Source organism: Mobula birostris, chromosome 5, assembly GCF_030028105.1.
Source record: "Mobula birostris isolate sMobBir1 chromosome 5, sMobBir1.hap1, whole genome shotgun sequence".
NCBI classification, from domain to species: Eukaryota; Metazoa; Chordata; class Chondrichthyes; order Myliobatiformes; family Myliobatidae; genus Mobula; species Mobula birostris.
The window spans coordinates 78,508,650-78,533,383 of NC_092374.1; the positions used below are offsets into that span (position 1 = coordinate 78,508,650).

At 44.0% G+C, this 24,734-nt stretch overlaps 1 protein-coding gene across 1 annotated transcript in view; it reads right to left on the reverse strand.

Moving 5' to 3' along the window:
• tek (TEK tyrosine kinase, endothelial) overlaps nt 1-24,734 on the reverse strand; it is a 244,066-nt gene that overhangs the window by 19,432 nt on the left and 199,900 nt on the right. Inside the window, exons 17-19 of the mRNA XM_072258228.1 lie at nt 19,721-19,911; nt 3,855-3,968; nt 3,065-3,135 (exon numbers count right to left, since the gene is read on the reverse strand). Of these exons, the coding sequence (XP_072114329.1) occupies nt 3,065-3,135; nt 3,855-3,968; nt 19,721-19,911 (376 nt within the window). The remainder of the gene's footprint in view (nt 1-3,064; nt 3,136-3,854; nt 3,969-19,720; nt 19,912-24,734) is intronic.

Genomic DNA, 24,734 nt, shown 5'->3' on the forward strand with positions numbered 1-24,734 from the left:
CATTAGGACCCATACAGCTTGGCACCAGTGTCATCGCAGAGCAATGTGTGGTTAAGTGCTTTGCTCAAGGACACACACACTGCCTCAGCTAAGGCTTGAACTAGCAACCTTCAAATCACTAGACAAATGCCTTATCCACTTGGCCACATGCCAACAAGAGTCTCTTGAATGTCCCTAATGTAACTGCCTCTACCACCACCCCTGGCACCTACCAGCGGGGCAGGTAAGAATGGAAACCTCATCCACCTTTAAGATGAGATGGTGTTAAGGTTATAGATAACTGAAGAAGGAAGGGGAGGTAGAGGTGACTTTGGTCACAGCTGTTCATGCTGAGCCTGTGGCAGGGTCGAAGGCAGTTGGATAAACAGTTCCAAGTGAAACAGTCTGTGAGACTACAACATATTTCACAGAACAGGAGGTTTGAAATAGTTCAATACTTACAAGAATGAAATGGTTAAGGGACATTTGATTTTGGGGAGAGGGATGATGCGGCAAATTTGAAACAAAAACAAAAGGGAAGAAAATCATTCATAACCTCACTGGGAGCTAGAGGGGAAACTGAGTAACACACACAAAATGCTGGAGGAACTCAGCAGGCCAAGCAGCATCTAGGAAAAGAGTACAGTGGACATTTTGGGCCGAAACCCTTTGGCAGGACCCTGGGTGATGAGCCTTCAGGGGAAACTGGGTGATCAGTCTTTTGGGTTCAGGGTTTGGGTGGTCATTGGAAACAGGGGTTGGGAGTTAGATGGTCAGTTGTTTGGGGATGAGAGTTTGGGGGTCACTGGGAGTCTGGTACATTAATAATAAAATACACTTGGACAGGTACATGGATGGGAAAGTTTCAGATGGAGCTGGGTTCAACACGGGCAAATGAGAATAACTTAGTTGGCCATTTTGTTCAGCACAGTTCAGTTGGGTCAAAAGGCCTGTTTCTTTGCTGTACAACTTAATAACTCAATGAGTATTTCACCACTCTTGGGAAAAAGAACTGCCTCTGATATCCTCCCTGTATTTTCCTCTGATCACCTTAAAATCATGGCCATTGTATTAGCCAGTCCTGCCCTCAGAAAAAAAGTATCTGTCTGTCTACTCAATCTATGCCTCAAACAATCTTGTATACCGCTATCCAGTCACTTCTCATCCTCCTTTTCTCCAAAGAGAAAAGACCTAGCTTGCTCAAACTATCCTCATATGATATACCTTGTAATGCAGGCATTATCCGTTCTTCTGCCACCCTCTCTAACACTTCTATATTCTTCCTATAATGAGGTGACCAGACTGAACACAACATTCCAGCTGTGGTCTAACTGCAAATTTACCTTGTGGCTCTTGAAATCAATCCCCTGTCTGATGAAAGCCCACACACCATACTTCATCTTAATCACCCTGTCAACATTCATTGCAACTTTGAGGGATCTATAGATGTGGACCCCAATACCTCCCTTTTCCTCCACACTACCTAGAATCTTGCCATTAATCCAGTTTTCTGTCTTCAAGTTCGACCTTCCAAAGCGAATCCTTCACACTTTTCCAGATTGAATTCCAGCTGCCAGTTCTTGGCCCATTTCCACGTCCTATCAGAGTCCCATTGTAACATGCAACACCATCAACTTGCATGTCACCTGCAAACTTACAAAACTCATCTTTTCACTTCCTTCTGCAAGTCATTTATAAAAGGCACAAAGAGCAGTCGTCCCAGAGCAGATCCCTGTAGAACTCCGACTTACTGACTGAATAAGCTCCATCTTCGGCCACCCTCTGCCTTCAGTGGGCAAGCCAAATCTGAATCCATGCAACCAAGTTTCCCTGGATCCCATGCTTCCTGACATTCTGAATGAGCCAGTTCATAGGGAATCTTGTCAAATGGCTTACTAAAACCCATATACACCATATCCACTGCTTTGCCTTCATCAACATAATTTAACTTCTCAACATTTATACTCAATGCCCTGACTGATGGGGGCCTGTGTGCTAAAAGCACCTTCACCACCCTGTGTACCTATGACTTCACTTTCAGTGAACCATGTACTCCAAAGTTCTTCTGTTCTACAACACTCCCCAGGGCCCTCCTATTGACTGGCAAGTCCTATCTGGATTTGGATTTCCAAAATACAACTTCTTGTACTTATCCAAATTAAAACTCCATTTGCTATTCATTGCCCCCTTAGTTGATCAAGAGCCCCTGCATTTTTTGATAACCTTCTTCATTTTCCAGCAGACTATCTAATTTACTCTCATCTGCAAACTTACTAAACATGCATTGTACATTCTTGTCCAAGTTGTTGACATAGATGTCAAGCACTAATGAACCCAGCACTGACTCCTGAGGCAAACCTACAAACATGAGCCTCCAGTCCACAAAACTACTTTCCACTATTACCTCTGCTTTCAACCATTAAGCCAATTATGTACACAGTTAGCCATTTCAACCTGGATTCCATGCAAGCTAAATTTTCGGAGCAGCCTGCCATAAGGAATCTTAAAGGCCTTACTGAAGCCCATATAAAGCATGTCTACTGCCCTGCCCACAGACTTTCTTGGTCACATCAATACCTCGAACAAGTTTATGAGACATGATCTCCCATGTGCAAAGCCATGCTGATCAACCTCTGAATTTCTAGATGTTCATACAATATACCTTATCAATCAGAATCCTCTCCAGCAATTTATCTATGAAAGGTGTTAGCCTTGCTGTTTTATAGTTTACAGGCCTTTCTTTTAAATAATGGTCAACAAAAGCTACTCTCTAGCCTATTAGCATCTCACCCATGGCTAATGATACAAATATCTCAACCAGGTTTCCCCCAATTTATTCCCTTTCCTTGTAAATCTTTTCTGCACCCTCTCCAGCCTTATTTCACTATTTCTGTTATTCCTTTGTGTTATTGAATTTGAACCGACTTCAAACTTTGGTGGGAGATCTTCATTCCAGTTGAAAGATTTTCCTGGTTTATTCTACATATGTATTCTGAGAATTAGGGGAAAAGTGTTAACCAACAAAAGCACACGCAAACGAGCAAGCACTAGCCTGATCAGATAAAGATATAAATAAAGGACTTACACATCACTATTGGTTGTGTAAACGCTGTAATTTAAAGATTCAATGGCCATCCATCGGACTGGTAGTCTTCCCTGTTAAGATGGTAAAAGACAGGTGGAAAACATTATGACTTTAATCACAATGAAATGTTATATGAAAAAAAATAATAGTCTGAGATCCTGCAACTTCAGCTAATTGAATTATAAAAATACCAAGGGTTTTCACTGGTCCTGGCAACATCCAATCATTGCAATGGCTCTTCACAAGCTTCCATCTCTGAACCCCATACAAGATGAGGTGCAAGATTTTATTTGATGTCTGCTCTCCCAGTGGTGGATCTTGTTTGTTGAAGGGAGAAGACAGGAGGTATGGCTCAGAATGTCTCTGATAACACAAAGGTCAGGAGCAGCTTTATACAGCTAACTGAGGAAAGCTCCTCAGAGAGAGAACTTCTGAAAGCCAACTGCAGCGGGCCAGTTATCGCTACTGTTACCACCAAGGCAAGCTCAACAGTATTTCCTAAATCAAGCACCAAGGAGAACAAGGACAGTAGGCACCAACATCATTGTGGGAGTACCTCCAATGGGAGCAGTAACTAAAGAAAGTGGCTCACCACAAACTATTCAAGAACAATCGGGAACGATCAATAATTATTGATCTTGCCAGCAATGTTCAGGTCCAGTGAATAAATTCTTTCATAGCTTTTAGGTTTTATGCAGTTTCTGGGCTGCAGTCAGGTCTGTTGAAAACTTTGGCTTTTGTAAAATCAAATTCAATGATTTCCAAGGTCCCATTAATGTTTTGTACTCACCATTGTCTTTTTTACGTAAACTTCCTTCCCTCTGGACAATCCAAAGTCAGCAATCTTTGCAACATAGCCCTCTCCCACCAGAACATTTCGAGCTGCCAGATCCCTGTGAATAAACTTAAAAGATGGAAAGTTCTCAATAAAACTGTCCCTCAGAACCACCCCTCCGAGAGTGCAGTTCATACTTACTGCTGTCCCTCTGACAGTGCAAGTACTGCTCCTGTAACACTATGGCTTGCTCCACCACAGTGCAGCACCACCCTCAATATTGCTTCTCCAAAGCTGTAAAGCTCCTGTGTTACTGCTACCCCAAGCAGAATGCTGTTTACTCAGTATTGTTGCTTTGCCAATATGGTGCTCTTTCAGTACTTCGATTGTGTAGTGCTCCCTTTGTACTGCTACTTTGTCGTTGTGGAATCCCCCAAGTAGTGTTCAGTACTGGCCCTATGACAGTGCAGCTCTTGTTCAGTACAAGTCTTACAACAGTGTTCAGTAAATTCTCATTTATGATGCGGCACTTTCTAAATATAGTTTTTAGGTTTTATGGAACATTCAAGTGTGCAGCCTTCCCCAAATAATGGTCCAGTGACTGTGCAACAACCACTCATTAGGAGGGGCAATTCTCAGTGTTTGCCTTTTGACAGGTCATTGCTTTCTCAGTATGTACTTCCTCTACAATGGCATTGAGGCTCCTCAATACTGCTTCTCCAACATTTTGTTGCTCCCTCAGTATACATCTTTGACATTGAGTTCTCTTTCAGAACTAGATTTCTAACAATGAAATTCTCTCCAGTACTTCTGATATGTAGCTCTCTCCCAGCACTATACATCTCCCTCAACACTGCCTCTCTGACTCAGTACTGTTCTTCTAAAGGTGTGGCTCCGCTTGTACTTCCTTTGCTACTGTGTAGTGCTCCCTCATTATTACCCTCAGACAGTGAGGCCCTCCTTGGTACTGCCCACCTGACAGTGTAAGCCAAACATGTGATAATTGCAGATGCTGGAGATCTAAGGCAACCACACAAAATGCTGGAGGAACTCAGCAGGTCAGGCAGCAACTATGGGAACGATGGTCCTGATTAAAGGTCTCATCCCAAAATGTCAACTCTTTATTCCTTTACATAGATGTTGCCTGACCTGCTGAGTTCCTCCAGTATTTTGTGTGTGTTGGCAGTGTAATATTTCATACCTGCAGATACTGAGGCAGAGTTACAATTCTTGATAAGGCCTTCATGGGCAAAAAGAAATACCAGCGCAGTCATAAAATAAGAAGTCCACGAGTAAGGCTGAGATAGAGAGAACCTTTTTTCATCCAGATTGTGGTGAAGCTTTAAATTCCATATCCAGGAGGGCTGTGGATTGACTAATAGGGTGGTGGGAAGGTCAAATATCAAAGATAATGCCATAACTGCCTCCCAGGTGGCAGGGTCAGGGACATCTCAGATCGAGTCCATAGCATCGTTAAGGGCATTGTTGAGTAGCCAGAGGTTGTGGTTTACATCAGTACCAATGGCATCGACAGGAAGGATAATAAGGTCCTGAAAAGTGAGTTCAGGAAGTAATGTGCCACATGCTAGTGAGGCCAGAAACAGGAAGATTATACAGTTTAACATGTGGCTGAGGAGAACGTGCAGGATGGAACGTGCAAGATTTTTGGATCATTGGGCTCTCTTCCAGGGAAAATGGAATCAGTACAGATGGACAGATTGCACCTGAACTGGAGGGGTACCTATACCCTGGTGGGAAAGTTTGCTAATGCTACTCTGGGGGTTTTAAACGAGAGATGCAGGGGGATGAGACCCACATTGCCAGGGCAGCTAGTGGACTGTGGAATACAGTGATTGCGTTAATAGGATTATGTTGTTAACCACTCAATAGTCAGTGAGATTTAGAGAAGCAAACTCAGAGAGGGATAGCATACAGTTGCAAGAAATATAAGGTTGTGATAATAGGTGGCTCCTAAGGTGTCATAACGGGGGGTTATAAGCTCCCACTATCTATAAAGTGCTCTAAATGGCGTGCGACCCTAACAGTCTCTGACAACCAAGTCCAACTCTCGGCCTTCACGTGTGGCTTAGCTACTAGGCCCAGTGGAACTGTTTCTACTGACAAGAGAAGGGGCAAGGGTGAACCACTAGCGCCTCAAAACCAGTTGCATCGGGCAGGTGGGGCTCGTCAGCCTTGGATGGCAGCCTGCCTAGGAGAAGGAAAACTCTGATTTTAAACCTCCGCTGCCTTGCGGCCGTATCCACCCATGGGAAAGACTTTGGGAGTAAACCACGAGGAAGAAATCCGGAGCAGGGGTCCCGAAGGCAGTTTGATGTTGTTTACAACTTCACTCTGGCAACCTCTGTGCCAAGCTGTATCAGTGCTTGCCCTTCCCTTGCACTACATCAGTGACGTGGAGAGGGGCATCCCACTGCATGGGCAACATCCGGTTCTTCAAACCTTCCTGCCAGGCTTGCACTCTGGAGAGGGCACGGTCCACCAGAGGCACAAACCTATGATCCCCTGGGATCGACAGCTGCCTCTTAATGGTGATTTGACTTTCCACATATTGACTGGGATTCCCATACTGTAAAGGACTGGATCTGATATACTATGTCAAATGTGTTTAGGACAGACCTTAATCAATCCAGCTATGCCTTCCTTTTTGTTGGCTACGTGGAATAGCTGATGTTTCAAGCCTACACTGGTGTCATCCCCTACTTTTACTACTCTACATCGACGACTGCATTGGTGCTGCTTCCTGCACCCATGTCAAGCTCGTCAACTTCGCCTCAGATTTACCTGGTCCATTTCTGACACCTCCCTCCCCTTTCTTGATATCTCAGTCTCTATCTCTGGAGACAGTTTATCCACTGATATGCTTTTTAAACCCTCGTACTCTCACAGCTACCTGGACTACACCTCTTTCCACCCTGTCAGTTGTAAAGATGGCATCCCCTTCTCTCAATTCCTCTGTCTCTGCTACATCCACTCTCAGGATGAACCTTTTCATTCCAGAACTAATGACTTGTCCTCTTTCTTCAAAGAAAGGGACTTCCCTTTCTTCACCATCAACACTGCCCTCACCTGTATTTCTTTCATTTCACTTACCTCTGCCATCACTCCATCCATCTGCCACCTCATCAGAGATAGGGTTCCTCTTGTCCTTATCTACCACCCCATCACCCTCCATGTCCAGCACATAATTCTCTGTAACTTCTGCCATCTCCAACGGGATTCCATCACCAAGCACATCTTTCCCTCCCCCTCACATTCTACTTTCCGCAGGGATCCATCCCTATATGACTCCCATGCTCATTCGTCCCTCCCCACTGATCTCCTTGCTGGCATTTATCCTTGCAAGCAGAACTAGTGCCACACCTGCCCCTACACCTCCTCCCTCACTACCATTCAGGGCCCCAAACAGTCCAGAGGGGACACTTCACCTGTGAGTCTATCGGGATCATATACTGTATCCAGTGTGGCCGCCTGTACTTCAGTGAGACCCGATGTAGATTGGGAGACCGCTCTGCTACCACCTACTCTCTGTCAACCAGAAAAAGCGAGATCTCCTGGTGGCCACCCATTTCAATACTACTTTCCATTCCCATTCCAATATGTCAGTCCATAACCTCCTCTACTGCCACGATGAGGCCACACTCAGGTTGGAGGAGCAACACCTTATATTCCATCTGGGTAGCCTCCAACCTGATCGAGTTCTTGAACTTCTGATAATTGGCTCCCCCCACTCACCATTGCCCATTCCCATTTCTCTCTCTCACCTAATCTCCTTATCTGCCCATCGCCGGTCAACGTCCCAGCTCTTTACTTCACCCTTCCCCCTCTCCCAGTTTCACCTATAACCTTGTACCTCTTCCTCTCCTCTCCCTACCCTCTTACTCTGACTTCCTATCTCTTTTTACCAGTCCTGTAGAAGGGTCTTGGCCAGAAACATCGACTGTTTACTCTTTCCCATAGATGCTGTCTGGCCTGCTGGAGTTCCTCCAGCATTTTGTGTGTGCTACTTTATTTTCCACTCCAATGTGTCCTAGAGACTGCATTTGCTGTGCCAGAGAAGGAAGCAATGTAGTTGGGGCTACCGGTCTATGACTATTGCCATATCTCCACACTCCATCACTGTTTAACTTCCCACCATTCTCCATTCGGAACCATATTTCCTGTGGAGAGCGCTGAGCCTGCATTTGTCAAACACTTTGTCTGTGATACAGAGTTGAACTTTGTTTTGATAATTCCAGTTGTTGTGTTCAGTGTATATGTTCTTGGTATTACTTTTACTTCTTTTACTCTTTTCATTTCTTCACCTTTTCAACTTCTCTCACTTCTGTTTGTGCTGCCTTTATTTGCAATTTCAACTGCGAATACATTTCCACAGTCTTCCAGAGCAGTCACTTTGGAATGGCTTTTATATTTTAATACAGCAGCTTATGATGCCCAGTTGCATGACATCTTATACAAGTTGACCATTCTTCAGTGGGGTTCCTACAGCCGTAAGAAGTTCTCTTTGTCTCCATAAATTTCCAAAGTCATGAACAACTCCAAAAGCACATCGAAAATCAGTGTAGGTACTAGCTGATCTTCCTTCTGCCGAATCAAAGGTTTCAATCAAAGCTTTTAGCTCTGCCTTTTGTACTGTGGTACCAGAGGCAAGGTTCTTGATGCCAGCATTTCAGTTTCAGAAACTACAGCCCATCCAGCCATTCAAGTTCCTCTCTCAATCATTGAGGAGCTTTCAGAATCAGATCAGGGTTGGATAAAGCCACTTGTGTGCAATAATCTGCTTCTTCATGGCATATTATTGTTCTTGCAGAATAATGGTCATCATAGGCTTCCATGCCTGATGGTACAGTGTAGCTGAATTCGCTGGACTCACTCATTGAATGATGCTATTAAGTGCCTCAAGAACAGTAGGCCACTTGGAGAAGCTTTCACTTGGGAGGCCCTGTTCATAGTCAGTAAAGTGTATATTATGTGTACTGAGTGTGGATCTTGAACAGTTAAAATTTGATGAAGCACAATGCTAGAAACAGCCATGACTGCCAGGTGGGTTGCCTGCACTGCTCGCAAACAAGGACCCCACCCTAATGCTACATTATCCACCTTAGCAGCAGGAGGCCGTAGGTCTCCATGTTCTTGAGTTAATACTGTTCTCATGTAACCATGATGTACGGGGTAAATGGCCTACTTGTATTAGGGATTCCTAATGCAGGTGCAGTACACAATGCTGCCTTTAAGGCTCGAAAAGCTTCCAGTTCTTCTCATTAAGCATTTACTGCCCCTCAGCAGACTGTTGAGTGCTTGAGCAATTTCAGCACATGAATCGACCCATGCTCTGTTGTGGTTGCACAAACTCAGGAATGACTGAAGTTGCTGAACCGTTGTAGGTAGCTTTGCTAACTTAACGGCTTTTGCATGGGTCTCAGAGTATTTACGCTGACCTTGGGAAATATTCTGTTCCAATTAAATTACTTCCTCTCGTTGCAATTGTGCCTCGTCTAGATTTGCTTTGTGACCTTTGGAGGATAGGTACTCAAGCAAATAAAGCACATCATGTCCATGCTGTCTGCATTCAGATGCAATCAGGACATCATCCACAAATTACATTTCAGTCGAATCAATGGCAGGTAGGTTTCTCAGGTGTCACTCAGAGCCACGTGACAAACAGAGGGACTGTTGTGGAGCCCTAGTGGTAGCCCTGTCTACTGGTGTTGGTGACCATCAACTGTAAAAGCCAACCCCGGCTGACATTCAGATGTCAGCGGTACAGACTAGAATCCATGTAAACCACTTGTGTGATGGCTTTGTGACGTCGGTAATAGCTGATGGATCTGCCACCTTATTAAAACAATTTCATCTTCAGTTCTGCGTGTCTTCACTCCCTGGGTCTTCAATGGAGCAAGTCATGAACTGGCTGTCAATCTTATTGTCTCATCACTGTCATCCTCACAGAGCCGGCAGGGGTGCTGTCCATCCTGTAACTCCTCAAGAGTTCCGATGTCATTTTTGTATCAGAGGGCTGTCTGATATATAGTGTAATTCTCTGGAGTTCGGATTGTGGTTCTGTCTCTGGAGATTGGATAGTGTGGACTGCAATTCCTCGGGAGGAACTTCAGAAATCGGTGTTGCCCAGAGTGGAGCACTGGCAGCAGCGTCACCGGCAGCATCACAAGCAGGACCATCCACTTGAAGTTGCGCCTGCACATACCCATTTTGTTTTGGTTTGCTTCTGAGCTCTACACAGTGCACCTGTGCTGATGGAAATCAGGGAGATGTTGTTGCCAATTTGAACTGACTGGGGTCTGTAAGTGAGAAAATTGAGAATCCAATTGCACAAGGAGGTATTGAGGCCAAGATCTAGCTAGGAGCTTATTGATTAGTTTAGAGGGGATGATGGAATTGAATGCTGAGCTGTAGTTGATAAAGAGCATCCTGATGTATACACCTTTGCTGTCCAGATGTTCCAGAGTTGAGTGAAGAACCACTGAGATGGCATCTGCTTCGGACCTCTTGCTCCGTTAGGCAAATTGGACCTAAGTCACTCCTCAGGCGGGAGTTCATTCAGGGCTCCAATTAAATTACAAATCATAATTTCTTTTTTATTTATATATTTTTAGTAATACTTCATTAAAACAGTAGATTTACCTTGACCGAGTCGGAAACTCCTGTGGAACCAGTTTCTTGTTTTTCACTTGTGACGCCCACAAAATCCGACATGGCCCCCTTGGGGGCCATACGATCCACACTGAGAACCACTGGGTTAATGCAAAGATTTGCTCTTTAGACTTCTTCCTGTCCCATCCTATTAGCTATTTGAATCGCTTACACATTCAATCAAACTGAACACACGGTCTAATCACACAATCCAGGTTTCTTGTTTCCTTCAGTCATTTTCTAGATCTTAATAAACTTAATGTTGTTGTTATTTTTTGTCTGGTCTTTTTCAGTAATTTTATCAAACTGAGACGTTTTATTCAATTAAGTTCTGTGACTTTGGTCATTGTTTTGATTTGATATTGACTCATATGTGTTTTTTATACTTTGACCATGATCTTGAAGCATTAATAGATTGTAATCAAATAGATTGATCCAGCAACCAACTAGTTTGAACCATTAATATTTTTACTAGGTACCAAAATAGATTGTTGTGTGACCAAAATAGATTGTAACTGAGCAGGTTACAACCAAAAAGGTTGTACAACCAATATTTTCACAGCTGTTTTTCTTTTTAAGTAGTAAAGCAGCAGTCCTCAATCCTGATTTCTATCTGGTATTCAATGTGCGAACCATTTTCTCTCAAAAAACAGAGGAGCAGAGGAATTTCTTAACTCCTTTGTTGTGCGCTAAAAATTCCACTTTTGTCTTAGGTTGTTCCAAGTTCTAAATTCTGTAATATCCTGCCAACTACACCACTTGTTGGATTCCAAAGTCTTAATCCAAGATTCTTTTAGAAGTCAGGAAAGAGTCACAAAACTTATTGCTTCATGATAAGAAAGTTAAACTGACAGCGATAGGGGTCTACTCATGAAGAGATAGCTAAGATTCAAGAACTAAGAAGATTAAGATGGTGCTTTGTGTTTACCTATTTTATAAACAGATTAGGAAATTCCATTAAACATTATAGAAAAGAATTAACCAATTAGAAAGCTTTTATTTGAATACTGCAGTACCAAGTTAACAAATGAGAAAGCACTTACTCAAATAATGCAGAACAAAGAAACTTCCTGCGCTTTCAGAATTTTACCTTGTATAACCACTAGAGGCATAGTAAACTTATATGCATATAAGAACAACTCAAAATACAAGCAAATTATTAAATGTTAAACTGCAATGAAAATAACAACTAGACTGCTTAATCTAAGAATTAAAATCAGATCCAACAGAAACCTAAGGCTGAACTTCTTCCCTCAGAGGGTTATGTGAGTATGGAATGAGCTGCCAGTGGTAGTGGTGAGGGTGGGTTCAAATTCAATACTTAAGAGACACTTGAATAAGTACAAGGATGGAGGATGGACAGACCAACAGAGTGACTAGAGGAAAAACCAAATTGAATTTAGTGCGAGGCAATTAACCAGTTCAGATGTCGATCTCTCAGTGGGTGAGCACTTCGAAGACTGTGACCACAACACTGTAACCTTGGAGTGGGATAGGATAGTACAGATGGTTTGGGAAAGTAATTGGGGGAGAGGTTAATATAATACAATTAGGCAGGAATTGTAGAGCATAGCCTGGGAACAGATGTACAGAGGGAAATACACAACAGAAATATGAAGGTTGTTTAAGAGCATAAGACCATAAGATATATGAGCAGAATGGATCAAGGCTGATCCATTTCCCTCTTAGCTCCAATCTCCTGCCTTCTCCATGTAACCGTTCATGCCCTGACTCATCAAGAATCTATCAGCCTTTGCCTTAAATATATCCAATGGCTTGGCCTCCATAGCAGCCTGTGGTAACAAATTCCACAGATTTATCATTCTCTGGCTAAAGAAATTCCATAAGACCATAAGACATAGGAGCAGAATTAGGCCATCTGGCCCATTGAATCTGCTCTGCCATTCAATCATGGCTGATCTTTTTATCTTCTGCTCCTCAACCCCAGTTCCTGGCCTTCTCCTCGTAACCTTTGGTGCCATGTCCAATCAAGAACCTATTGATCTCTGCCTTAAATACACTCAGTGGTCTAGCGTCCACAGTTGCATGTGGCAACAAATTCCACAAATTCACCACCCTTTGGCTAAAGAAATTTCTTCGCATCTCTGTTTTGAAAGGGTGCCCTTTTATCCTGAGGCTGTGCTCTCTTGTCCTCGACTCTCCCACCATGGGAAACATCCTTTCCACATTTACTCTGTCTAGGCCTTTCAACGTTCAAATGGTTTCAGTGAGATCCCCCCTCATCCTTCTGAATTCCAGTGAGTACAGACCCAGAGCCATCAAATGTTCCTCGTATGATAACCCTTTCATTCCTGGAATCATCCTTGTGAACCTTCTCTGGAGCTTCTCCAATGTCAGCACATCTTTTCTAAGATGAGGGGTCCAAATCTCACCAGTGCCTTATAAAGCCTCAGCATCACATCCTCGTTCTTGTACTCTAGACCTCTTGAAAAGAGTGCTAACATGGCATTTGCCTTCCTCACCACCGACTCATCCTGCAAGTTAACCTTTAGTGTGTTATGCACAAGGACTCCCAAGTCCCTTTGCTTATCAGATTTTTGGATTTTCTCCCCATTTAGAAAATAGTCCGCACATGTCTGCCTGTTAGCCTGACATCAGTGTTGGGAAGTTGTTGGAATCGATTGTTAGGGATGAGATTACGGAGTACCTGGAGGCACATAACAAGATAGGCCAAAGCCAGCATGGTTTCCCGAAAGGAAAATCCTGCCTGACAAATTTGCAATTTCTTGAGGAAATTACAACCAGGGTAGACGAAGGAGATGCAGTAGATGTGGTGAACTTGGGTTTTCAGAAAGCCTTTGATAAGGCGCTGCACATGAGGCAGCTTAGCAAGATAAGATCCTGTGGAATTACAGGGAAGTTACTAGCATGGGTGGAGCATTGGTTGATTGGCAGAAAACAGAGAGTGGGAATAAAGGGATCCTATTCTGGCTGGCTGCTGGTTACCAGTGGAATTCCACGGGGGTCGGTGTTGGGACCGCTGCTTTTTATGATTTATGTCAATGATTTGGACAATGGGATTAATGGATTTGTGGCTAAATTTGCCGATGATACAAAGATATGTGGAGGAGTGGGTAGTGTTGAGGAAACAGAGAACCTGCAGAGAGGCTTGGATAGTTTAGGGGAATGGGTAAAGAAGTGGTAAATGAAATACAATGTTGGAAAGTGTATGGTCATGCACTTTGGTGGAAGAAATAAATGGGCAGACTATTACTTAGATGGGGAGAGAATTCAAAATGCAGAGATGCAAAAGTACTTGGGAGTCCTTGTGCAGGATACCCTAAAAGTTAACCTCCAGGTTGAGTCAGTGCTGAAGAAGGCGAATGCAATGTTGGCATTCATTTCTAGTGATATAGAATATAAGAGCAGGATGTGATGTTGAGGGTCTATAAGGCAGTCATGAGACCATGCTTGGAGTATTGTGTGCAATTTTGGGCTTCTGATTTTAGAAAGGGAAGAATATACTGACATTGGAGAGGGTTCAAAGAAGATTCACGAGAATGATTTCAGGAATGAAAGGGAACATATGAGGAACATCTGGCAGCTCTTGGGCTGTATTCCCTGGAGTTCAGGAGAATGAGGGGGGCATGACTTCAGGATTGAAGGACATCCATTTAGAACAGAGATTGGAGAAATTACTTCAGTCAGAGGGTGGTAAATCTGTGTAATTTGTTGCACAAGTGGCTGTGGAGGCCAAGTCAATGGGTGATTTTAAGGCAGAGATAGATAGGTTCTTGATTAGCCAGAGCATCAAAGGGTATGGGGAGAAGGCTGGTGAGTCGGGATGACCGGAAGAATTGGGTCAACCCATGACTGAATGGCAGTGCAGACTCAATGGGCCAGATAGCCTACTTCTGCTCCTATATCTTATGGTCTTATGATCTTATTTATTTCTACTACCAAAATGCATGATCATGCTTTTTTCAACATTGTATTTCATTTGCCTCTTTCTTGCCCATTCTCCTAATCTAAGTCCTTCTGCATCCTACCTGTTTCCTCAACACTACCTGCCCCTCCACCAACCAATCTTTGTATCATCTGCAAACTTGGCAACAAAACCGTCTATTCCATTATTTAAATCATTTATATACAGCATAAAAAGAAGTGTTCCCAACACTAACCCCTGCGGAACACCACTAGTCACTGACAGCCAACCAGAAAAGGATCCTTATATTCCCACTCACTGCCTCCTACCAATCAACCAATGCTCTAAACATGTTAGTAACTTTCCTGTAATACCATGGTTCTTAACTTGGCTCATGTGTAGCACCTTGTCAAAGGCCTTCTGAAAGTCCAAATATACAACATCCACTGCATCCCCTTTATCTATCCTACTTGTAATCTCCTCAAAAAATTCCAACAGGTTCATCAGACAGGATTTTCCCTCAAGGAAACCATGCTGACTTTGTTCTATCTTGTCCTGTGTCACCAAGTACTCCATCACCTCATCCTTAACAATTGATTCTTAACATCTTCCCAATGACTGAGGTCAGGCTAACTGGTCTGTAATTTCCTTTCTGCTGCCTTCCTCCTTTCTTAAAGAGTGGAGTGACATTTGCAATTTTCCAGTCCTCTGACACCATGTCAGAGTCCAATGATTTTTGAAAGATCATTTCTAATGCCACCACAATCACTTAACACTACCTCTTTCCGAACCCTAGGGAGCAGTTTATCTGGTCTGGGTGACTCATGAACCTTTAGATCTTTCAGCTTTTTGAGCACCTTCTCTCTTGTAATAGTAACTGCACCCACTTCTCTTCCTTCACACACTACATCTCCTGTTAGGGAATGAGACAGGGCAGGTGACAGAAGTTTGTGTTGGGGAACACATAGAACATAGAACAGTACAGCACAGAGACAGGTGATTCAGCCCACAATGTTGTGCCAAACCAATTAAATTGATAATTAAATGGCCAAATTCACTGATCCCCTCAGCCTACACAATATCCATATCCTTCCATTTTCCTCATATTCGTGTGCCTATGTAAACGTCCCTTAAAAGTCCCTAATATGTCTGTCTCGGACACCACCGCCGGTAGTGCATTCCAGGCACTGACCACTCTCAGTAACAAACTTGTTCCTCACATCTCTTTTCAACTTGCCCCCTCTCCCCTTCAAAACATGCCCTCTGGTAATAGACAGTTCAACCCTGGGACTAAGATACTGTCCGTCTACTCTAACCATGCCTCTCATAATCTTATAAACCTCTATCAGATCTCCCCTCAGCCTCTGCTGCTCCAGAGAAAACAAACCAAGTTTGTCCAACCTCATGTTATAGCACATGAATTCTAATCCAGGCAGTATCCTGGTAAACCTCTTCTGCACCCTCTCCAAAGCCTTAACATCCTTCAAATAGTGGTAGTGACCAGAACTGTATGTAATACTCCAGATATGGTCTAACTAGAACCTTATAAAGCTGCAACATAACTTCCTCTCTTTTAAACTCAATGCCTCAACTAATAATGGCAAGTATGCCATGTGCCTTCTTAATCATCTTATCAACCATATCATTCAGGGAGCTATGAACTTGGACCCCAAGATCCCTCCGCTCCTCAACACTGCTTAGGGTCTTTAAATTTGTACTATCTCTTTAAATTTGACCTACCAAAGTGTAACACTTCACATTTGGCAGAGTTAAACTCTATTTGGTATTATTCTGCCCATATCTGCAACTAAACTATATCCCGCTGCATTCTTTGCCAGCAATCTATGCTATCCACAACACCTCCGATCTTCATATCTTTGCATCTAGTGACTATATCCAGTAAGTACTTTCAAGATAATTATGGAGAAGGATGGGTCTGGTCCTTGGGTTGAGATTCTAAATTGGAGAAAGTTCAATTTGATGGAATCAGAAAAGATCTGGCAAGTGTGAACTGGGACAAGTTGTTTTCCTGCAAAAGTGTACTTGATAAGTGAGAGGCCCTCAACAGTGAAATTGTGAGAGTACAGAGTTTGCATGTTCCTGTCAGAATAAAAGGCAAGGAGAAAGAATTTACGGATTCTTGGTTTTTAAGAGATATTGAGGCCCTGGTTAAGAAAAAAGAAGGAGGTGCATAGCAGTTATAGGCAGGAAGGAACAAACAAGGTACTTGAGGAATATAAGAAATGCAACAGAACACTTAAGAAGGAAGTCAAGAGGGCTAATAAAAAAGCATGAGGTTGCTCTAACAGACAAGGTGAAGGAGAACTCTAAGGGCCTCTCCAGATATACGTATTAAGGGCAAAAGGTTATTAAGAGACAAAGCTGGTCCTCTGGAAGACCAGAGTGTCATTTATTCCTGAAGCCTGTAGAAATAGGAGAGATCGTAAATGGATTCTTTGCATTGGTATTTACTCGGGAGAAGGACACAGAGTCTATAGAAGTGAGGCAAAGCAGCAGTGGACCATATACAGATTACAGAGGAAGTGCTCACTGTCTTGAGCGTGACAAGTGGTGTGCTGCAAGAATTGGTGCTGGGTCCCTTGTTGTTTGTCATATATATCAATGATCTGGATGATAATGTGGTAAACTGGATCAGCAATTTTGTGGATGACACCATGACTGGGGGTGTAGTGGACACCGAGGAAGACTATCACAGCTTGCAGTGGGATGTGGACCAGTTGGAAAAATGGGCTGAAAAATGGAGTTGGAATCTAATGCGGATAAGTGTGATGTGTTCACTTTGATAAACCAGGGTATGTCACAAAGGCGGAGGCATTGGGAGCAAGGGTGGACCCAAATGCAAGACACATCCGTGAGGTTACTTAGATTTAGTTTATTATTCGATACCAGGAGAGCAAGGCAGGAGCATGAGATAGTGAACTGGACAAGGACTCAGGACTACGACTAGGCTGGGACCAAGTGTCTGGGCTTGGACTTGGAATCAGCTCCCAGAACTAGAAGAGACATGAAGAGGCTAGGGTATGGACTCCGAGCCCAAGACTGGGCAAGGACCCAGTACCTGGGTCTTGCCTCGGGCTCGGACCCCAGAACCAGGCATGGACATGACATGGGCTAGGGAGAGGAGGAACATGGGAACACAGAGCCTCAGTTTTGGTAGAGCAGGTACATGGAACCATGGACACATACACAGAACACAGAGTCGGGACCCCTCCTTGGGTACAGGACATAGGGCCGGGACTCACACACAGATCAGAGAGCCGGGACCCCACCTTGGGTACAGGACATAGGGCCGGGACTCATGAAACCTCCGCGAGGCAACGGCAAGACGGCCTGACTTACTCCACGGAGGCGAGGACAAGACGAGACAAGACATGATTCCCCGCGGGGCAACGGCAAGACAGCCTGACTTACTCCACGAAGGCAAGGACAAGGCATGACTCCCTGCGGGGCAACAGCAAGACGGCCTGACTTACCCCACGGAGGCGAGGACAAGACAAGACAAGACCAACACGAATGAACACCAGACAGTACCTATCTAGCTCCGGCAATAGAACTAGACCGAAGTGCAGGCGGGGGCTGCAGACGAGGGCTAGAGGCGAGAGGGGCAGAGAAGGGATTCAGACAAGGGGGTAGACAGGAGTCACAGACTGCCAGGGCCAGGACTTGACTCGGAACTGGCAAGCCGCCAGGGCCAGGACTTGACTTGGTGCTTGAATGCCGCCAGGGAAAGGACTCGACTTGGTGCTTGAATGCCGCCAGGGCCAGGACTCGACTTGGTGCTAGAATGCCGCCAGGGCCAGGACTCGACTTGGTGCTAGAATGCCGCCAGGGACAGGACTCGACTTGGTGCTAGAATGCCGCCAGGGCTAGGACTCGACTTGGTGCTAGAACGCCGCCGGAGCCAGGACTCGACTTGGAGCCTCCGGGTAGTGGCGAGCTCTCAACTCGGCCCAGGAACAGTAGACAGCGGTTCTCGATTCCCTCCGGCGGATTAACTGACGGACCCACCTCGGTGAGGAAACTTTGCAGGCTCGCTTTAGCAGGGTAACTTGACAGGGTTGCTCCAGTAAGGAAAGGCGAATTACCGGCACTTGCTTCAGGCGGAGACTACGCTTGCTCCGGCCAGATGACATTGGCACACCGTACCTTGGTGACTTTGCAGACGCTCTCGCACCGAACGGCTGAAAGCCGGAGACTATAAACTACCAGTTCAGCCGAGCGTTAATTGCCTCTAATCACCAAAGTCAAGGGACACGGGAAAACAGGGAATAAATGGTCCGGATCGTAACATAAACAAGGTAAATTTAAAGGGACCCCGATCCGGACCATGACAGGGTAGGATTTATAAGGTGGGTGTTAGGATACTGAAGAGTGCGGTAGAGCAGAGGGATCTGAGAATACAGGATCATAATTCCTTGAAAGTGATGGCACAGGTAGATAGGGTCATAAAGAAAGCTTTTGCCACATTGGCCTTCATAAATCAAAATATTGATTACAGGGGTAATTTGGGATATTACAATATGTGCAGTTTTGCTTACATACCCAAAGGAATGATGTCCACAAGGTTAAAAGAATGGAGAGACAATTGACCAGGGTGTTGCCAGAACTTGAGGACCTGAGTTATAGGGAAAGGTTGAATAGATTAGAACTGCATTTCTTGGAGTGTGGATGAATGAGGGGAAATTTGATAGTATTATACAAAAATTATGAGGGGTATTAATAGGGTAAATGCAAGCACTTTTACCACTGAGGTTGGGTGAGACTAGAACTTGAGGTCATGGGTTATGGGTGAAAGATGAAATGCCTTAGGGGAACATGAGGAAGATCTTCTTCACTCAGAAGGTGTTGAAAGTGTGGAACAAGCTGCCAACGCAAGTGCTAAAACAAGTTCATTTTTCATCATTGAAGAGAAATTTGGAGATGCACGTGGCTGGGAGGGGTATGGAGGACTATGGTCTGGGTACAGATCCATGGGAGTAGGTAGATTAGTAGATTGGCAAAGGGCCTGTTTCTGTGTTGTAGTGTTATATGATTCTATGATTCTATAAGAACAAACCTGCTCGGAATTGCAGACTGGATCTCTCCAAGGTTGAGCACATCCACAGAATGCCATCATTGCTTCTGTGACTCAAATGCTCTTGCGGTGAATGGTGGCATTCAATTAACTTGTCTAACTAAGGTTGCATCTGAGCGTTTGCTTTCAGTGATTGGTGTACGACAGCATGCAGATCACATCAACCCTTCCCCACACTGAGAACACTACAAAATGAACACTGCAACACTGATAATGCGAAACACAGCAAACCTGCTTCTGGCTGAGATAGTCCATGCCTTTGCTGACATCGGCAGCAAACTGCAAGAGCTGCTGGGAGGACAGGGTGGAGGCAGTGCTGTGTGCGATAGCATAGGCCGGGTCTGTCTCCAGCACTCTGCTGTTTCGAAGAAAATCCAGCAGGTTTCCATGTGGTGCAAATTCAATGGCGACATACAGGTATCCTGCAGCCAGACAAAGTCACAAAAGAAATTCAAAGCAATTCCACGCAGTGGCCTGGCAGGAAATAACTGTTAGAGAGTCATAAAGCAATACAGCACAGATACAGGCCAATCCATCCCAACCATCTAGTCCCAATTTCCTGCATTCCCTCCAAGCCCAGCCCCTGCAGGTACCGATCCAAGTGCTTCTTAAACTATACTATTGTACCTGCATCAACAAACTTCCTCTGACAGACTTTTCCATATTCTTAACCCCCTCTGCATAAATATATTGTCCCTCAGGCCAATGTGTAAGTATCTTGTAAAAATTTCCCTTCACACACTAAACCTATGCCCTTTTGGACCCCCACCCTGGGGTAAAGACTGTTACCGCAATCTTATTTATGCCCATTAGTGGTGGGAAGAGTGGGCAGCTTCAAGTTTCAGCCTCCTGGAGGATCCATCTTAGGCCAAACACATTGATACAATAACAATGAAAGCAAACCAGTGGCTCTATTTCATGAGGAGTTTGGAGGAGACTTGGTATGTCACCGAAGAGCGCATTATTGCATCACCGTCTGGTCTGCATGAGGTGACTGAGGGTTGTGGAATCAGCCAGCTCCATACCGGCACAATGTCCACACCATTGAGGACGTCTTCAAGTGTCCTGGTGAGGCTGAGACGGCGTGCATATCAACCGCCGCTCCCTGGCATACTCCTGGCTAACGTTCACATACCTCCAATTACCCCGAAATTACCTCCTTAACAATCAACTCCAACATCTTCCCACCCACTGAGGTCAAACTAAGTGGCCTACAATTTTCTTTCTTCTTCCTCTCTCCCTTTTTGAAGAATAATGTGAGATTTACAATTTTCCAGTCCTTCAGAACCATGCTAGAATCTAATGCCTCCACAATCTCTTCCGCCATCCCTTTCAGAATCCTGGGGTATAGACTATCTGGTCTGGGTGATTTATCTACCTTCAGACCTCTCAGATTTCCGTGCACCTTCTCTTTAAGTATATCAATTACATTCATTTCTGTCCTTGACTCTCTCAAACTTCCGGCATACTGCTAGTGTCTTCCACAGTGAAGCCTGATACAAAATACTTATTCAGTTCATCTGCCTTTTCCCTGTTCCCTATTACTACCTCTCCAGCATCATTTTCCAGTGATCTGATATGCACTTTTGCCTCTCTTTTACTCTTTATATATATGAAGAAGCATTTGGTGTCCCCTTTAATACTGGCTATCTTACCTTTGTATTCCATCTTTTCCCTCTTTAGTGACTTATTAGTTACCTTCTGTTAGTTTTTAAAAACTTCCCAATCCTCTAGCTTCCCACTAAATTTTGCTTTGTTATATGCCCTCGCTTTGGTGTTTATGTTGGTTTTGACTTTCCTTGCCAACCATGGTTGCATCATCCTGCCTTTAGAAAACTATTTCTTCTTTGCGATATATCTGTCCCGTGCTTTCTGAATTGCTCTCAGAAACTCCAGCCATTTCTGCTCTGCCATTATCCCTACTAGTGTCCCCTTTCAATCAAATTAGAGTTTTACTTAAAAGATCTTTAGTTCATTACTGTGCAAGCATTCTGCTGATCAGAGATTTCATACATCCCATGAATGGCAATGAATGGCAGAAACTTCTATAGATGTACCGTAGAGATCTAACTCTAACAAGCTATCATCACCATCTGGTATGGGGGAGGGGGACTTCTGCACAGGATCAAAGTAAGCTACAGGGAGTTGTAAAATTAGTTAACTTCATCATGGGCGCTGGCCCCCATAATATCCAGAACACCTTCAAGGAGCAGTGCCTCAAAAAGGTGGCGTCCATCTTTAAGGACCCCCATCACCCAGGGCATGCCCTCTTCTCATTGCTACCATCAGGAAGGAGGGACAGGACCCTGAAGGCACACACTCAATGAGTCAGGAACAGCTCCTTCCCCTCTGCCTTCCAATTTCTGAATGGAAATTGAACCCATGAACACTACCTCACTACTGTTTTTGCACTACTTATTTAATTTAACTGTTTAACACACACACAGACATACATACATATATATTTACAGTAAATGGCATTTTTTTCTTTATATTATAATGTATTGCACTGTACTACAGCTGCAAAGTTAACACATTTCACAACATAGGCCAGTGATATTAAACCTGATTCTAAGTTCTCTATGAATTGTCATGAATGAGTGATTTCAAGAAGTCTACCACAAAAAACTTCATCTTAGTCTCTTGATTTTGAGGATGACAGCTTTCTCCAGTAGCTTTGATTTAGCTGATGAAGCCAATGTGGGAACTGCAGTCACTGTCACATGAGATGCTTTTGCTCCATCACAGAAAGAGATTGTCAGTGGAAATAATTGAAAGATGTTCACAAAGCCTTCTCGAAAACATTCCCACCATATCTTGGCAATCTCTGGCCTGACTTCACTTAAATTGAACAAACATTAAAGTTCAAGTCCTTGAAACGGGGACCCGAGAAAATGGGGGAAGAAACAGACGTCTCATAAAGTAACTATCTGCCCCTCCCATTAAGGACTATCTCCCCCATCTCTGGTGAAGTTTGCAGGTTCCACATCAACCTCATCAACCGCAAAACCAGAGGGTGAGCAAGTTGCCCTTGACTCCCAGGGACTGCCTAAAAAGAAAAGTAATAGATTCTAATGTTTTTCTGCCACTACCAATATCAGTCTTATTTCCCAGTTTTTCTGTGTACTTAATTGCTACTGATAATTGATAATATGAGTCTAATAGGGCTTTGACCAGTGACCAATCTGTTTTTGTGATTGATTAACAGCAGCAAGTTAAAGGAGAGCAGTGGCAAGCTCAGCAGCCATCATCTGAGTGGACAGGGTGGTGATCTTGGGGCTTTAGCTCTTCATGGCTTCAGCAAAGAGAAGCTTCAGTCAGAGAAATCAAAGGAAAGAAAAGCTCAAGGATAAGTTTTTTATTTTCCTTCCCTTCTTTATATCTCCTCAGCTAGGACAGCAGAGATGCCAGGCAGGATAGTGGAATGCTTGTCTTGCAGGATGTGGGAAGGCAGGGAGACCTCCAGTGTCCCTGACTGCTACTACTGTGAGAAGTGCATCCAACTGCAGTTTCTAACAATCCATGTTAAGGAGTTGGAACTGGAACTGGATGAGCTCTGGATCATTCAGGATGCAGAAGGGCTGATAGATAGGACATATGGAGAGGTAATTACACCCAAGGTGTAGGACACAGGAAACTGGGTGTCAGTCAGGAAGAGGAAGGGTGTTAAAGAGCCAGTGCAGAGTACTCTTGTGACTTTTCCCCTCAACAACATCCCTTTGGATGCTGTTAGGGGATGGGGGAATGACCTAATAGAGGATATTTGGCCCCCTCCAGTTCAGGTGCAAACTATCCCTTTTGTACAGGTTCCACCTTCCCTGGAAGGCAGCTGAATGATCCAAAACTCTTTAGTCCTACCTCCTACAACAACTCCTTCGTCACATATTAAACTGTATAATCTTCCTAGTTGTGTATATTTCAATGCAAGAAGCATCATAGGAGAGTGATAATGCTGAAGATGAGGCAGCTGGTTTACAAACAGGGGAAATGTGTAGTGAGGAGAGGTTGTTGATACTGCAAAATTTCAGTCCACAGGATGGGTTGCATTGTAAAAGGCAGACAAAATCAAGAAGGGTGAATACTGAATAAGGTAGGTGAACTTGTAGCACATGTAGGATGTTGTAGATTATATTTGGGAGCTTGATGCCCAAGGATGCACATTGTATCAAAAAGATGGACCAGAAGGTGTAGGTGGTGACATTGCTCTGTTGGTAAAAAAAATGAAATCAAGTCATTAGAAAGAAGTGGCACAGGGTCTGAAAGTGTTGTATCATCATAGATAGAACTAAGGGAACTGTAAGGGTAAAAAGACCCTGATGGGGGTTGTATACAGACACCCAAACATTAGTAAAGGTGTTGTCTACAAATTGCGATTTGGAGATAGAAAATGCATGCCAAAAGGGCAATGTTGCAACAGTCATGGGGGATTTCAATATGCAGGTAGATCGGGAAATCAAGTTGATGCTGGATTTCAAGTAGCTGGTGGTTGAGCTCACCAGGGGATCAGCTATTCTCGATTCGGTTTTGTGCAAGGAACCAACATTGATTAGAGAGCTTAAGGTAAAAGAACCATTAGGGGAAATTGTCATAATATGATCAAATTTACCCTGAAATTTGTGAAGGAGAAGCTAAAGACAGATGTATCAGTATTAGAGTGGAGTACAGGGAATCTTGGAAGCATGAGTTGCATAGAAACATAGAAAATAGGTGCAGGAGTAGGCCATTTGGCCCTTCAAGCCTGCACCACCATTCAGTATGATCATGGCTGATCATCCAACTCAGAACCCTGTACCTGCCTTCTCTCCACACCCCCTGATCCCTTTATCCACAAGGGCCATATCTAACTCCCTCTTTAAATATAGCCAGTGAACTGGCCTCAACTGTTCCCTGTGGCAGAGAATTCCACAGATTCACCACTCTGTGTGTGAAGAAGTTTTTCCTCATCTCGGTCCTAAAAGGCTTCCCCTTTATCCTTAAACTGTGACCCCTCGTTCTGGAATTGGCCAGAATTGATTGGAAAAGAACACTGGCAGGGATGATGGCAGAGCAGCAATGACTGTTATTTCTGGAAGCAATTCAGAAGGCACAAGATATATACATCCCAAAGAGGAAGGAGTATTGTAAAGGTAAGATGACACAATAAAGGCTAAAAAGAGAAATCAAAGCCAAAGAGAGGGCTTGTATAGAGAAAAAAAATTAGTGGGAAATTAGAGGATTGGGAAGTTTTTAAAAAATGAACAGAAGG